Source organism: Mastigoproctus giganteus, chromosome 1, assembly GCF_048544385.1.
Source record: "Mastigoproctus giganteus isolate SK-2022 chromosome 1, ASM4854438v1, whole genome shotgun sequence".
In the NCBI taxonomy this organism is placed as follows: domain Eukaryota; kingdom Metazoa; phylum Arthropoda; class Arachnida; order Uropygi; family Thelyphonidae; genus Mastigoproctus; species Mastigoproctus giganteus.
Genome location: NC_143575.1, coordinates 233,419,757 through 233,432,788, shown reverse-complemented (window position 1 = coordinate 233,432,788; position 13,032 = coordinate 233,419,757). Strand labels below are relative to the sequence as shown.

General features: G+C 36.3%; 1 protein-coding gene across 1 annotated transcript in view; it reads left to right on the top strand.

Annotated features, from left to right (window-relative positions):
* LOC150091610 (ubiquitin-conjugating enzyme E2 R2-like) overlaps positions 1–13,032 on the top strand; it is a 53,187-nt gene that overhangs the window by 21,474 nt on the left and 18,681 nt on the right. Inside the window, exon 2 of the mRNA XM_090384914.1 lies at positions 8,294–8,380. Coding sequence (XP_090241040.1) covers positions 8,294–8,380 — 87 coding nt within the window. The remainder of the gene's footprint in view (positions 1–8,293; positions 8,381–13,032) is intronic.

Here is a 13,032-nt window from a genome sequence, read left to right as displayed (position 1 = left end):
CCATCACCTTTTGCTTTACTCGCTCAGAAAGCTTTTTTCAAGGTATGGCCATGATTCCTTCTTCTGCTTTAAGTTTTCTAGCTTTCTTGACCATTCTTTCTGAGACACAACTCTTCCATTGTTTTTTATGGACCAACTAACTGAAGCTAGTGTTAATATTTGAAGTATTTCTGAATGACTTGATACCATCAAATTTTCTTTCAATTCTTTCAGCAGCTCATTGTAATCTAAGCAGTTTCCACACTGGTGACTTGCACTTGGCTCCATGATGTCATTTGGATCCAAGCCACCAATAGATGTAATTTTACTGGCAATTACATCTTGTACTTGACTTGCCTTCCTTTTGGCATAGCCTTGTGAGTCTCTCTTAGCCATTCACTGAAATTTTGAGGAGAAATACCAATAGCCATCAAACTTGTGTTCAAGCTTTCAGTCACATGCATTTTATCATCATGGTCTGATCCAGATGAAGTTGATATTCCTGTTGCTGCTTTTTGGCTGTTAGACTCTTTTCAGCATGATGGGTACAGCTTCTGGCTTGGTTTTATGTCTACCTTTGTAAGGTCTTTCAGGTAGTCTACCATTAACAAATCAATTGGTTGTAAACTTTTTTTCACCATATGATTTTTCTTCTGGAAAGGATTGCAACATGAATGCTGCAAAAATTCAAATTTTGTCAAACAATGCTTAACCCCGGGGGGCTCACATCTGGTGAGTATGGGCTTGTCGCACCCAGGGTCCTGAGCATATCATCATTCTTCTCTTTCTTGGTGATTCCTTTCTACTTTTGACTCACTCTCTCTCTCTCTCTCTCTCAGGGTACCTCGGGAACTTTTTTTTTCCTGGTGCAGCATAAGCCTCAGGCTTTCTTGCACCATATGGCTATTAATAATAATAATGATGTAGACAAATTGTCTTCTTCACCCAGTTTTAATCCACAGTGTCGACCTATCAGTTGTTCTTCAAATTCTTTAAGTAATTTTAACTCAGTTTTGCATGTATAGGATAACACGACATTTAAATTATCTATATGACTGATGGTGCATGAGTCCAGCTTATCTCCAGCAAAATCTTCTGATTCCATGGCTTTCATGCTGACTAATAAGTGGATGTTTCTGCAAGCAATGAAAACTTTATTACAGTCAAACAATAAAAAATAGAGAAACAAAATAAACAAACTGTTCATCATGAAGATAAAACACATTAATAACAGCATGGTTCAAATATCAGCTATTTATACTTTTTTGTATGATTCTAGAATATTCTATAATTCTTGATTATTCTTCTAGAATATTCCAGAATTCTAGAATATACTCTATTTCTAGATTATTCTAAACATTAGGCAGGATTAAGGAAGTGTTCTGCAACAAAAAAGATCTCACAAAATAACAATACGGCACATAAAACTACTTGATGTTTAGGCTTAATTTTAAGGCACTAAGTGCAAAGACATAAAACAGATAAACCATGATCCTTGTAGTTGAAACTCTGCTCTTTCCAGTGGTGAGAGAATTGAAGATATTTGCCAATTAAGATAGGTCAAATTTTGAGTCAATCTTTGAAGGAAAATATCTCAGCCAGAAAGCAAGTATAAAAGCTGATATTTAGTTAGGCTGAATTCATGCAGTTGGTAAGTGGAATGTCCAAAGAAGGCACCAAAGGTTTTTATTTCAAAGTTATGACTTTCAAAAGTCTTGCTTAAATTTGTTGTGACAAATTTTTGGCGCCATTTTTAGACTGCATTGTAAAAAAGTGTGAAGGTTTTTGAGCCTGGACACCAAATGTTTTCCATTCTCTGCCAAACGTTAACTAGGTATACCAAGTTTCAGAGCACTACCTGTCACTGTTTTGCAATGGTAATACTTAAAAACTTTGAAATTTTTTTTTTATTTATTCCGCATAACACAAGTGACCTCCACAAAAAAGGTGCTGGTACCTCAATCAAACTATATTTTGAACTGAAATTTTGCACAGCTTCATTTGAAACCTATTTCAACAAAATTGAAGATGGTCGAGCAGGAACCCCTAGGCCACTTGACATGGAATGACCCCTTTTATATTTATATTGTAAAAAATAATTCCTTGATAAAAATGTAAAATAAGAGGTGAAAAATGTTTTGTTTTTTGACTTGAAAACTAAAGTAACAAAAAAACAATTTTAATTAAAACTTTTAACTTAATTATTGTGCAATAAAATGGTATAAGAATAAAATTTAAACGCTTAACAAGTTAAGTTTAAGTATGCTTTTATATTACACGTTTTCTTGATTTTTTTTTTTTATTATTATTAGAAAATTTTATCACTACTTTAGAAAATATTTAGACTGAAAATGAAGCCCCTCTTCGGGTGAAGCTCCTGGCCATGGCCGGTTTGGCCATAGCGTTAACCCGGCCCTGCCAATTTCCACTTTCAAAGAACAGATTAAAATTTGTTCCAACTATCAAACACCTGCTGACTAAAGGCAAACTTCTGCACATCTATCCTGTGACCATCCTTCCTCAATTTGAATTTATATCCCCTTGTGTCTAGTCTGAGGAAGAATGCCATCAGTGCTGCACCCATTCCAACAGATCCACATCTTTCCTAAAATGAGGCCTCCAGACTCGTATATAGTAATCAAGATGTGGCCTAACCATTACTGTGTACAATGGGCTGTTCACCTTCTTATCCTGTTAGAAAAATTCCTGTATATCATTGATAAAACCCCAGAAACTGACCTGGCTGCCTGTCTACACTTCTTAGAAAACTTCATATCTGACTGCAAAATTACCCCCAAGTTTTTTCATTATGTTTCATATCCCACTACCCTGAGAATAGTAACCACACATTTGATAACTTTACTCAGGGATTACTGCTGCCCATATGCAGTACTTTGCATTTGTCAGTGTTAAATTTCAGTTGCCATTTCTCAACTCATCTGCTTAATTTTTCTAGGTCATGTTGCAACACAATGCCTTCAATATTGTCATTAACCACCCAGCCAACCTTTGTGTCACCTGCAAATCTAGATATTAAGACTGATATACCTTCATCAATATCATTAATAAATATAAAACAAAAATTGGTCCAGCACTGAACTCTGAGCAACCCCACTAATAATATTTAGTCTGTGAAGAGCAGCGTCCATTAATAACACCATCTGTCTTCTCCCACTCAACCATCCCTTTATCCATAGCAGCAGCTTGCCCTTAATGCCACACTGCTTCAATTTATGTACTTTAAGCAGTATTTCATGTGCAGTGATATCAAAAGCATTTCTTAAGTCCAGTACATGATGTCAAAGTTCCTTTTTTTGCTGCTGCTTTTTTTTGCTACAAGATCGCCCCCATAATAAATCTGTGCTCTGACTGCAGTATGATTGCATTCCTGTCTAGATAGCCATGCACTACTCCTTTCGCAAGTGACTCCATTGTTCCCCTCCCCCTGGAATAAAATTTAATTAATTTATGTGAATTGAGGATACATTTGCATATCTCCAGTCATAGGGGCTCCCCAGAATCCAAACATGCTCTCATAATTATGGCTAAGCATTAGCTCTTTTGCTGCCTCACTTAATATAATTGGATAGATCCCAGGCATAATTTTTATGTTTAGCTTCAACAGTTTCTCTTCCACTTTCCTTTCAGTTATCACAAAATCATTTCGCTCCCTGCTAGAGTTTGGTAAACTTCTGACATCCTCTTTCCTAAAGATTTCTTGTGTGAATGTAAATGAAAAATACCCAATCAGTTTCTCAACAATCTGAGCAGGATCATTAACAGTTAAACCATCAGCATCAAGTGGAACAATGTGATTGAAACCCCTTCTTCTACTGATAATATAAGTAACAAAATCTTTGCTGCTTTTCTTTGCATTCTTTGTTAGAGACTTCTCGTAATCTGCCTTAGCTTGCATAACCTCCTTTGTAATTTGATTGCAGTCCAGTGTATATCTGCTGTTGGCATCTGTATCACTAATAACTTTTGTTCATCCCATGCATTTTTTTCCATCTCTGCTACAAGTCTAGTTCATCTGACATCCATTTAGATCTTACCCTTGGATAGTGTTCCTTAGTTGGTATGAAAAGCCTAGTATCTTCTACAATTACTTCACTTAATGCTTCCCAATTAGAATTTGTTGTTTGTATCATCAGTTGGCCCCACTGCATAGAATTTAAAAACTGGGACCACTGTAGTCACCCTTACCAGGGGTGGACTTTGGTCTAAGCATCAGCCTAGAGCCCGTAAAATGGTTTTATTGTACATTTTTTTCATTATTTTATTTTAAATAAATTTATAATGTTTTGCACCGATCAATCAAAGCATCTTTGCACGCTGCACTATCTGGTGAATCATCGTGTGTACTGCGCCAGGCGAGGTATATACGATGATTCACCAGATAGCGCTAGTCGCACATTGATTAGGTAGATTTAGTTACTTAATCAATGCCTCTGTTGTAAGTTGGTATGAACTATTGGATTTAAGTTGGCAACTTCAATAATAGAGTTCAAATGTTTTATTCTGTATGTGTAAACATAATGATCAATCAATAACGATCAAACGGTGGGGCCCGAAATCAGAATCTTGCCTAGGGCCTGATTTTTTTCTTAGTCCACCACTGACCCTTAAAAAAGCAAAAGCCCTTCCCTTTACCCTTAACAGTATTATGTCTTTATCTAAATTCTGCATCAGTACACTGTAATCACTGCCACCCAATTTGTCTTTTACCTGCAGACTCTTAACGTGTGAAGAATCACTGATGATAATCAGATAAAGAGTATTGCTTCCTCTTTGATGTTCAGCTGTAGAAAACAGTCATCCAGTAAGTCCACAAAAGTACTAATTCAGAAGAATAGTGCCAATGGAAATATCTATGAAAAAGACAACTGAAACTGAACATGTGTGATAGGGAGTAGAGTGAATTTTTAAGCGAGGGATCATTAATTATCATGACCTACTTACGGTTTGATTCTGTAGGTTTAAGAGAGGTTTTGAGGCACCATCACAAATGTGAACCTGGGCAGATTTATAATTTGTACAGAATTGGTAGCCGTTTACATTGGAAAAGTAATTCTGAAAGTGAAAGAGAGAATCAAATTTTTTACTGTTGAAAACCAAGGTCATCTCCACTGAAGACGAGGATCATTGATTGCTCTTTATATATAATTTGCCTTGACTATAAATATGCTTGATATATAAAAAAATAGTTTTATTATTTTCTCATAAATCTCTGTCTTGTTTTCACAGGCCAAGCTCAATACAGTGAAGTACAAAAGAACAGAAGGCAATTAAATTAGCTAATGTCATGAAACATCATGGATGTCATAAAAAAATTGGAACATCAAGTCATCATTAAATATTTGACAAATGATGGAAATGGTCCAAAAGTCATTCATGAATGCATGAAAGTTGCATGCGGTGATGCTTCCCCTTCTGATAACAAATAAAATTTTGATCTAAGCAGTTTAAATGCGGTTGAATATCCATAGAAAATTATCTCTGGGGATGACCAGTGAAAGTAATATCTCTAGAATATTGAATACCTGGTCTTACAGAGGCATTATTATCATCTATGATTGCTAGAGAATGTAATATTTCTTAGGGGGACAGCACTGACCAACTTTATGAACACTTGGCTGTGTCAAAGATCAGTCCTCTCTGGGTACCCAAAATATTCACACTTCTTCAGAAACAGTGTAGGGCTGAAATGAGGAAAATTTACACATGCATGGTGTGAACTTTGTGAGGAAAATTTCACCAGGGCTGAAATTTGTGAGGAAAATTTACAGTTAAAATTCTTAAAAGAAACCCTGGTGGATATCCACAAGGATTTATTTTAAGAATTTTAACTGGTGATGAAACAGTGATTCGTTAATGGGATCTGGAAACAAAAGAGGAATCTATGCAGTGGAAACCCCATGGGTCACCATTGCCCAAAAACTTCAGGATTCAACTCTGCTAGGAAAATCTTGGCTACTTTTTTTTTGGGATATGGAAAGAAGGTTTCCTTTTAATAGACTATATTCTACATACAAAAGCAATTACTGGAAATGCTTCTGTTCTTAAAAAAAAAAAAGGCTTCATAAAGGAAAAAGGAAATTGATGTCAGGTGTCTTGATTTTTCATGACATTGTACAGTACACAATTTCCATACAGCAATTGCTGCTCCCAGAGTTTGCAGATTGCAGGAGTTAACCTCCTGCCCTATAACTGACTTGATCCATACTGATTATTTCTTCATATAAATTCTGAAGAAAAGCATTTGTGGGTGTTGATTTTAAAGTTATGGTGCTTTCAAGGAAGGCGCCTACGTAGCCAGGTGGGATGGAGCAGCAGTGCGTAGCACACGCTTCTTGATTAGACCGGGGTTCGAGCCCGTCACCACCAAATATGGAGGATGCGGAAAGGTCAGGGAATGACCACCGCATATCCCTGGAGCAATATGGCCTTAGTTGCTAATGCTCCTAAAAAAAAAACTAAATAACAACAGAACAGATCATTAAGGAACTTCAGCATTAGTTGAGAAGTTAGATAACAAAATTCCATCTACCATCTCACACACAGTGAACAGTCAGAGAGGAAACTGACTGGTCAGTTGCAAAATACGAGTAGGTAGACCATAAGATGAAAGCTTGCTTAGGAAGACTTTATGCAAAACAGTTGAAAACATTAGAAATATCAAGGACAACTACTTGAATTATTCCAAACACTTTATTGGAATTTGTCCAAAGATGATTAACATAAGCTGAGATATCACTAGTGAATCACAGAGATATAATCTTGAATTAGGACAAACAGAATTTGAAGTAAATTAAATAAACTAACTGGGTCTTTGTAGATGGAATTGGACCATCACTTAGATTATAACTGAGATCATGTATATTAGTGAAATGAGTTAGAAAGTTTTTGGAAGGTTTAGTTCTTTTCACAGATAAGTTTATTAATTTGACTAGTCGTGATGCTGTTGTTTTTGGGTTTTTTTAGGTGCATCAGCAACTAAGACCATATTGAACTGTGTGTATTGTCTGTAAAAGTGAGCTCAGAAGCCAGTTTGTGTGGGTTGAAAAACCCACAATAATTCAGGTGTGGAAAACCCTACTTACTTCCATCTGATATTGGCTAACTACAACCCCAGTTGAAGAACCTTTAGCTATTCTTCCAGTCTGTGATGAGACCTGAACCCAAACCTCTCCAAATGAGAGAAGGCAAAACCGTTATACTGTCACTGAAGATTAGTCGTGATGCATTAATTTAGGTGAGATAAGTTAGGAGGGGAACATGTACAAAGGAATCAAATTTTTAGATGGTATACCTGGCTCCTTAACATAATGTGACTTCATCAGCACCTCACCCATTCACTGCTGGCAGAGCTGATGTAACAAGATTATACACTAACTGATTCAGATGTATCTCCTAGTATTAGTAGTTTGTTCAGTTAACTATCTAGCCTGTGAAAGACATTTTAAAGCTATACCCACAAAATGTAACAGGTATTATCTTTCCATGTCCCTTGTTACCTTAAAAAATGTGTTATACTGAATGATTGAAAATGATGGATAAGATTCTGAGGCTTTGTTCTTTAGGCCAAACACAATTTGAGCTGCTTTGATTGCCTATTAAGCAAAGTGTTGGTACTGTACAAGGTGATGACCTAGTGTCAGAGTGGTGTGACCATTGCTCTATGTGGTACAAATGCCACATTTTTGAGCTTGACTTATGTTGATTCATCTCCAGTATACCAGGTATTGTTTCCTCTTTCTCCCCCTCTTGGTCTCACTTGCACATAGGGATTACTAATAATCCCAACAGTGTGAAGATGCAAGCAGAGGATTTGACTGTTGCAAAAACAGTCAGAATTTGACTCATAAGTAAGACCTGATATTAGCTCCTTCAGCATTTTATCCTTATTACTGGAAGAAAGCCAATAACAAACCACAGGAGTTGCATTCCTTTATTGAGATATGTTTTATGAATGGTATGAAATGTCATCAGGTTAGTTGCAATTTACCTAACAGTAAAAAACCAATATGTTCTTGAAGATTAGCCTTCTAAAATGACTATCATTTGTATATCTACTGTTGTCTCCGCTATATTTGATACATGAATTATAGTTCTGCAGTAACATATAGGACTTGGGTATGCCATTAAGCTCCTGGCTGCAATGATCATACTGAGTATAAACTGAAATTTATTTATTTTAATTATATTTAAAATCAGAATAATTAAATATTCAAATGTTATGTTGCTTTATGTAATTTTAATCATTATCATACCACTCATGTTTATTTCAATTGAGTATCAATTTTTTACTCAGGCTCATATGAAATTTCCTCCAGATTATCCATATTCACCACCCAGTATTCGTTTCTTGACAAAAGTTTGGCACCCAAATGTATATGAGGTAAGATAATAGAAAATATCCTTTGTTTTTATAAAGCATTTAAAACTACTTCACAGTAATTACAGCTATAGATGTGCATTTGAAGCTAAGATTTGTAAAAAAAAAAAAAGAAAACACTAAACCACATAACAAATAAATTTTAGAGTAGATTAAATTTAGCCTAAAATCATGCCTCAGAGTAGAGCAGAAAACAAAAGACTCAAAGTAGTGTGAGCCCTTTGGCTTGGGGAAGAACTGCCATAAGTTCTCTTAATCTCCTGATTCATAAGGGAACTGCCATTGGCAGTTCTCTTATGAATCAGGATTTAGTGTGAGGAGATGAAGTGTAAATTTATTGTCCTGATAGGTTTATATGAGGGCTGAAGAGCAGGGTTTATCCCCTCGGCAGAATTGAAATGAAGGACCTATCAATCATTCAGAAGGACCTATCAATCATTCAGCTGCCCAGCTTGACACCAGAACCCATGCTCAAGCATCAAACAACATAACAACATCCTCAATGGTAGCGATCACTGTCATGAGGGAAACAGGAAATATTTTGTGTAAAAAGGCTAGGGATACAATAGGACCAGGACATGTCTACCAGCAGTAAAGTTGACATTATAGAGCAGCTGTCATCTTTTTAGGGCACAGTAGATATACTGTTTGGTACTAATGATATTAAGAATAGGAGATCCGAAGAGTTACTTAGCAAGTATAGGAAAATGTTGTGAAAAAATCATGAGTTGGGATTAAATTTGAGTGTATTTGCAATTCTGCCCAGACACAATAGGATGGAATATGTGATGAGAACCTTGTCAATCAGTTTACCCCTGGAGAGACTGTGCAAGGCTCATGATGTAGAATTTTTCTCAGCATGGTCTGTGCTTTACATGAGACTGTAAAGAAGCACAGACCATGAGAGTGTTTTTACAGGTATGGGATACACTTAAATAGAGGAGGTGCAAGAATAAATGCATTCATTTCTTTTCTGTTAAAACCTTGTTGGTTTACCCCAAGTTTGTATATGGATTTTATTCTAACTGGGCATGGCAGCCTTAATGATAAAATGTTTTCCTTTTTATCTATCTGATACCAATTTGTATCTTTGTGGTCCCAGAAAAGACTGGGCTCACGTTTTGCTTCTTTGTCCATATATACAATGATCTCAGGACTCATCTTTTTTCCATCACTAGAGTCACTCAGCATGATCATGTTCAGACATCTTGAATTCGGAGAATTTTCAAGAGGAAGAAAACTCTGACTCATGTCCATGATTCTGTTGCAACTATTGAGACAATGGTTAACTCTGCTTCTTAAAACCTTAGTGATGTCTTAATTGTTAACTGAACTTTTGGTTTTAAAACTATGTATACAATATATATATATATATATATATATATATATATATATATATATATTGTATATATATTATTCAGCAAGGGGAATGCCAGAGGTGTATTCAACTCTAGCAGTAAGCTACAGAATCTTGAAATAACTGGGAGTAAAGTGGAGGAGAAACTGTTGAAGATAAACACAAGAAAGGCACCCGGGGTGGATGGGATCTATCCAGTTATATTAAAAGAGGCAGCAAAGGAAGTAAGCAAACCCTTAGCCATAATTATGAGAGCTTCCTTGGACTCAGGGAAGGTACCCATAGACTGGAAATGTGCAAATGTGACCCCAATTCACAAAGGAGGATCAAAGGCTGACACAAGTAATTATAGACCTGTGAGCTTAACTTCTGTTCCAGGAAAATTAATGGAGGCACTGGTTAAAGAAGCACTGCAGGATCATTTAGACAAGACTTCAGTTATAGCTCAGACACAGCATGGTTTTGTTAAGGGGAAGTCTTGCCTGACCAACTTGATTGGATACTATGATGCAGTCACAAAAGAACTGGATGCAGGGAATAACTTTGATATTATATACTTGGATCTTAGAAAGGCTTTTGATACTGTTGCACATGGAAGACTGCTACACAAATTGGAGCAGTGTGACATTGGAGGCAAATTGCTGCTATGGATAAAGGGGTGGTTGAGGGGGAGAAGACAGAGAGTGGTAATCAATGGACACTGCTCATCGTGGACTAATGTTATTAGTGGAGTCCCTCAGGGCTCAGTCCATTATTGTTTTCTGTATTTATAAATGATATTGATGATGGTATATCAAGCTTAATGTCCAAGTTTGCAGATGATACAAAGGTTGGCAGGGTTGTCAAGGACACTACTGACACTATGCTGCTGCAACAGGATCTGGAAAGGTTGAGCAGATGGGCTGAGAGGTGGCAAATGAAGTTTAACATTGACAAATGTAAAGTACTACACATGGGAAACAGCAACCCCAGAGCAACATATCAACTCTGTGGTAGAGAATGAAAGGGACTTGGGGGTGGTTGTGCAGGCAGATATGAAGTTCTCTGAGCAGTGCAGACGGGCTGCAAGAGTAGCTCATGGAGTATTGTCAATGATATACAGGAATTTTTCCAGCAGGGATAAGGAGGTGATTATTCCATTGTATAAGGCAATGGTCAGGCCACACCTAGAGTACTGTATACAGGTCTGGAGGCCTCATTTCAAGAAGGATGTAGAGCTGCTGGAACGAGTACAGAGAAGGGCAACAAGATTAGTGAATGGAACAAAGGGGTGCTCTTACGAAGAAAGGCTTAAGTTTTGCAAATTAGTGTCTAAAGACTAGGCACCAGCGAGGTGATCTGATAGAGGTGTATAAAGCCTTGAATGGTTTAAGCATGCTCAATGCTGATGGGATTCTTCCTCTAGCTCAGGAAAATCACCTGAGAGGGCATAAATTCAAATTGAGGAAAGACAGATGTAGGATAGACGTGCGGAAATTTGCCTTTAGCCAGCGGGTGGTTGGTTGGTGGAACAGACTTCCATCCCTTGTGGTGGAGATTGATAGCCTAAATAAGTTTAAGGCTCAGCTGGACAGGTATTTTGAACGAACAGAGGGGTGAAGTGGAAGTGGGTTTTTTTTTTTTTTTTTTTTTGGCTGATGCTGCATAAGCTTGCTTTCTTGCATCAAATCCCTCTGCTAATGCTAATAATATATATATATATATATATATATATATATATATATATATATATAGGGTCAGGTCTCCTTGAATTTTGAAGCACTATTGTACCTTATAGATATTTACTAGTTTATTGTATCTTGTGTTTTTGGAACCATAGTGTCTACCTAGCTTAACTTTAATACTTTGTTTATGGAGTTTCTGAACCAACTTTTTAACTTTCAGTTAGTTACTAATTAATTTTCTTTAATATTTTTAGTGTTTTACTTTACATTTTGTAATTTACATTTGGGCTGATGCTCTTGGTTTGGGTTACCAAAGGCACAGGATCTTTGCTGATCCTGTTTGGTTTTGAGCTTCTTCCAGTGGATGTGGAATATTTTCCTATTACAGGGCTGTTATGTCTTGTAGAGGCCTCTGATACAGCATCTTACATCAAGCATCATGGGTTTATCATGTGTTAGTAGGTATCCAACGACAGAGTGAAGAATAGTTCAGATAGTAGCATAAGGTGGGCAGTCAAAGCCAAAGGATATGCTGCCAGTCATCAGTCGGCCCATAGCAGCAATAAGAGATTTGCCCTCTAGACCCCCCCCAAGGAATGGAGCCCTTGAAGGATCCACATCCAATAAGTATGAAGGTAGTATACAGTCAGGTTAAAACCGAGGTCTCTTCCTGTGATTGACATCAGTTACCTATGGAAAGAACTTCCTGGTTACCAAGCCTTTAGGGCAGTTGTTGCACTGGTTCAGATCTGCATGATCATCTTACACACTCTTTTCTGCTGAGGACTGATGACCTTCCTGTGTTTATCTGTCCAGCATATTTTAAGTATTCAAATATTAGTAATAGACAATATGTTTTACTTCTTTTAGCCATCTGACAGCCTTATACATTCAATTAGATTTTATCCATCAATGATCCTATGTGAACTATTTAAGTTTTTACACATTATTAGCTTGTATATAAAATAATGCATTTATTTTAACTTCATATACTGCTTTTTTATCCCTTTTTATACATGTATAACTACTTTTTTATGAGGTATCCTATTTCAAAGGTTGCCAAAACCTTTATTTTGACATTTTATGACTTTGTCTGGTGCATTATAGCTTCATCACTGATGTACCAACTAAACTTGAAGCAAGCAACCAACCTCTTAAATTTGGTTGGTTCTTGTGAGTCTTGGATCCCAATGAATTTGTTTGAAAATTAACTGAAATCCCTTTCACTATTGGTGAACCCAGTATTTACTACATTTATAGGGGTTTGCTGTGTAGATATCAGGGAAATAGAGAAGCCTCTTTATGACGCATAGAGAAATTTTCATTTTGTTATTTTTTTAAAATAATTTTCACTATTTTTAACCCTCTGAGCGTTTTTATTTTAACTCTCTCTTGTGTAATATTAAAGATTTTATTTCATATCATATAAAATATTTCACCAGCATTAAAAATCTACATTCAGGCTTTTACTTATAGAAATAAAAAAAAAAAAAAGTTCTGACTATGTAACCAAAGAACAAATTGTCATTGTCCTCAGTTAATTTTGAGATAATTCCTCATAATCCTCCTCACTGTTTGTTATCATTTTAAATACTTTCTTCTGGGCCATTTTTTCATGACACAATTACATATCA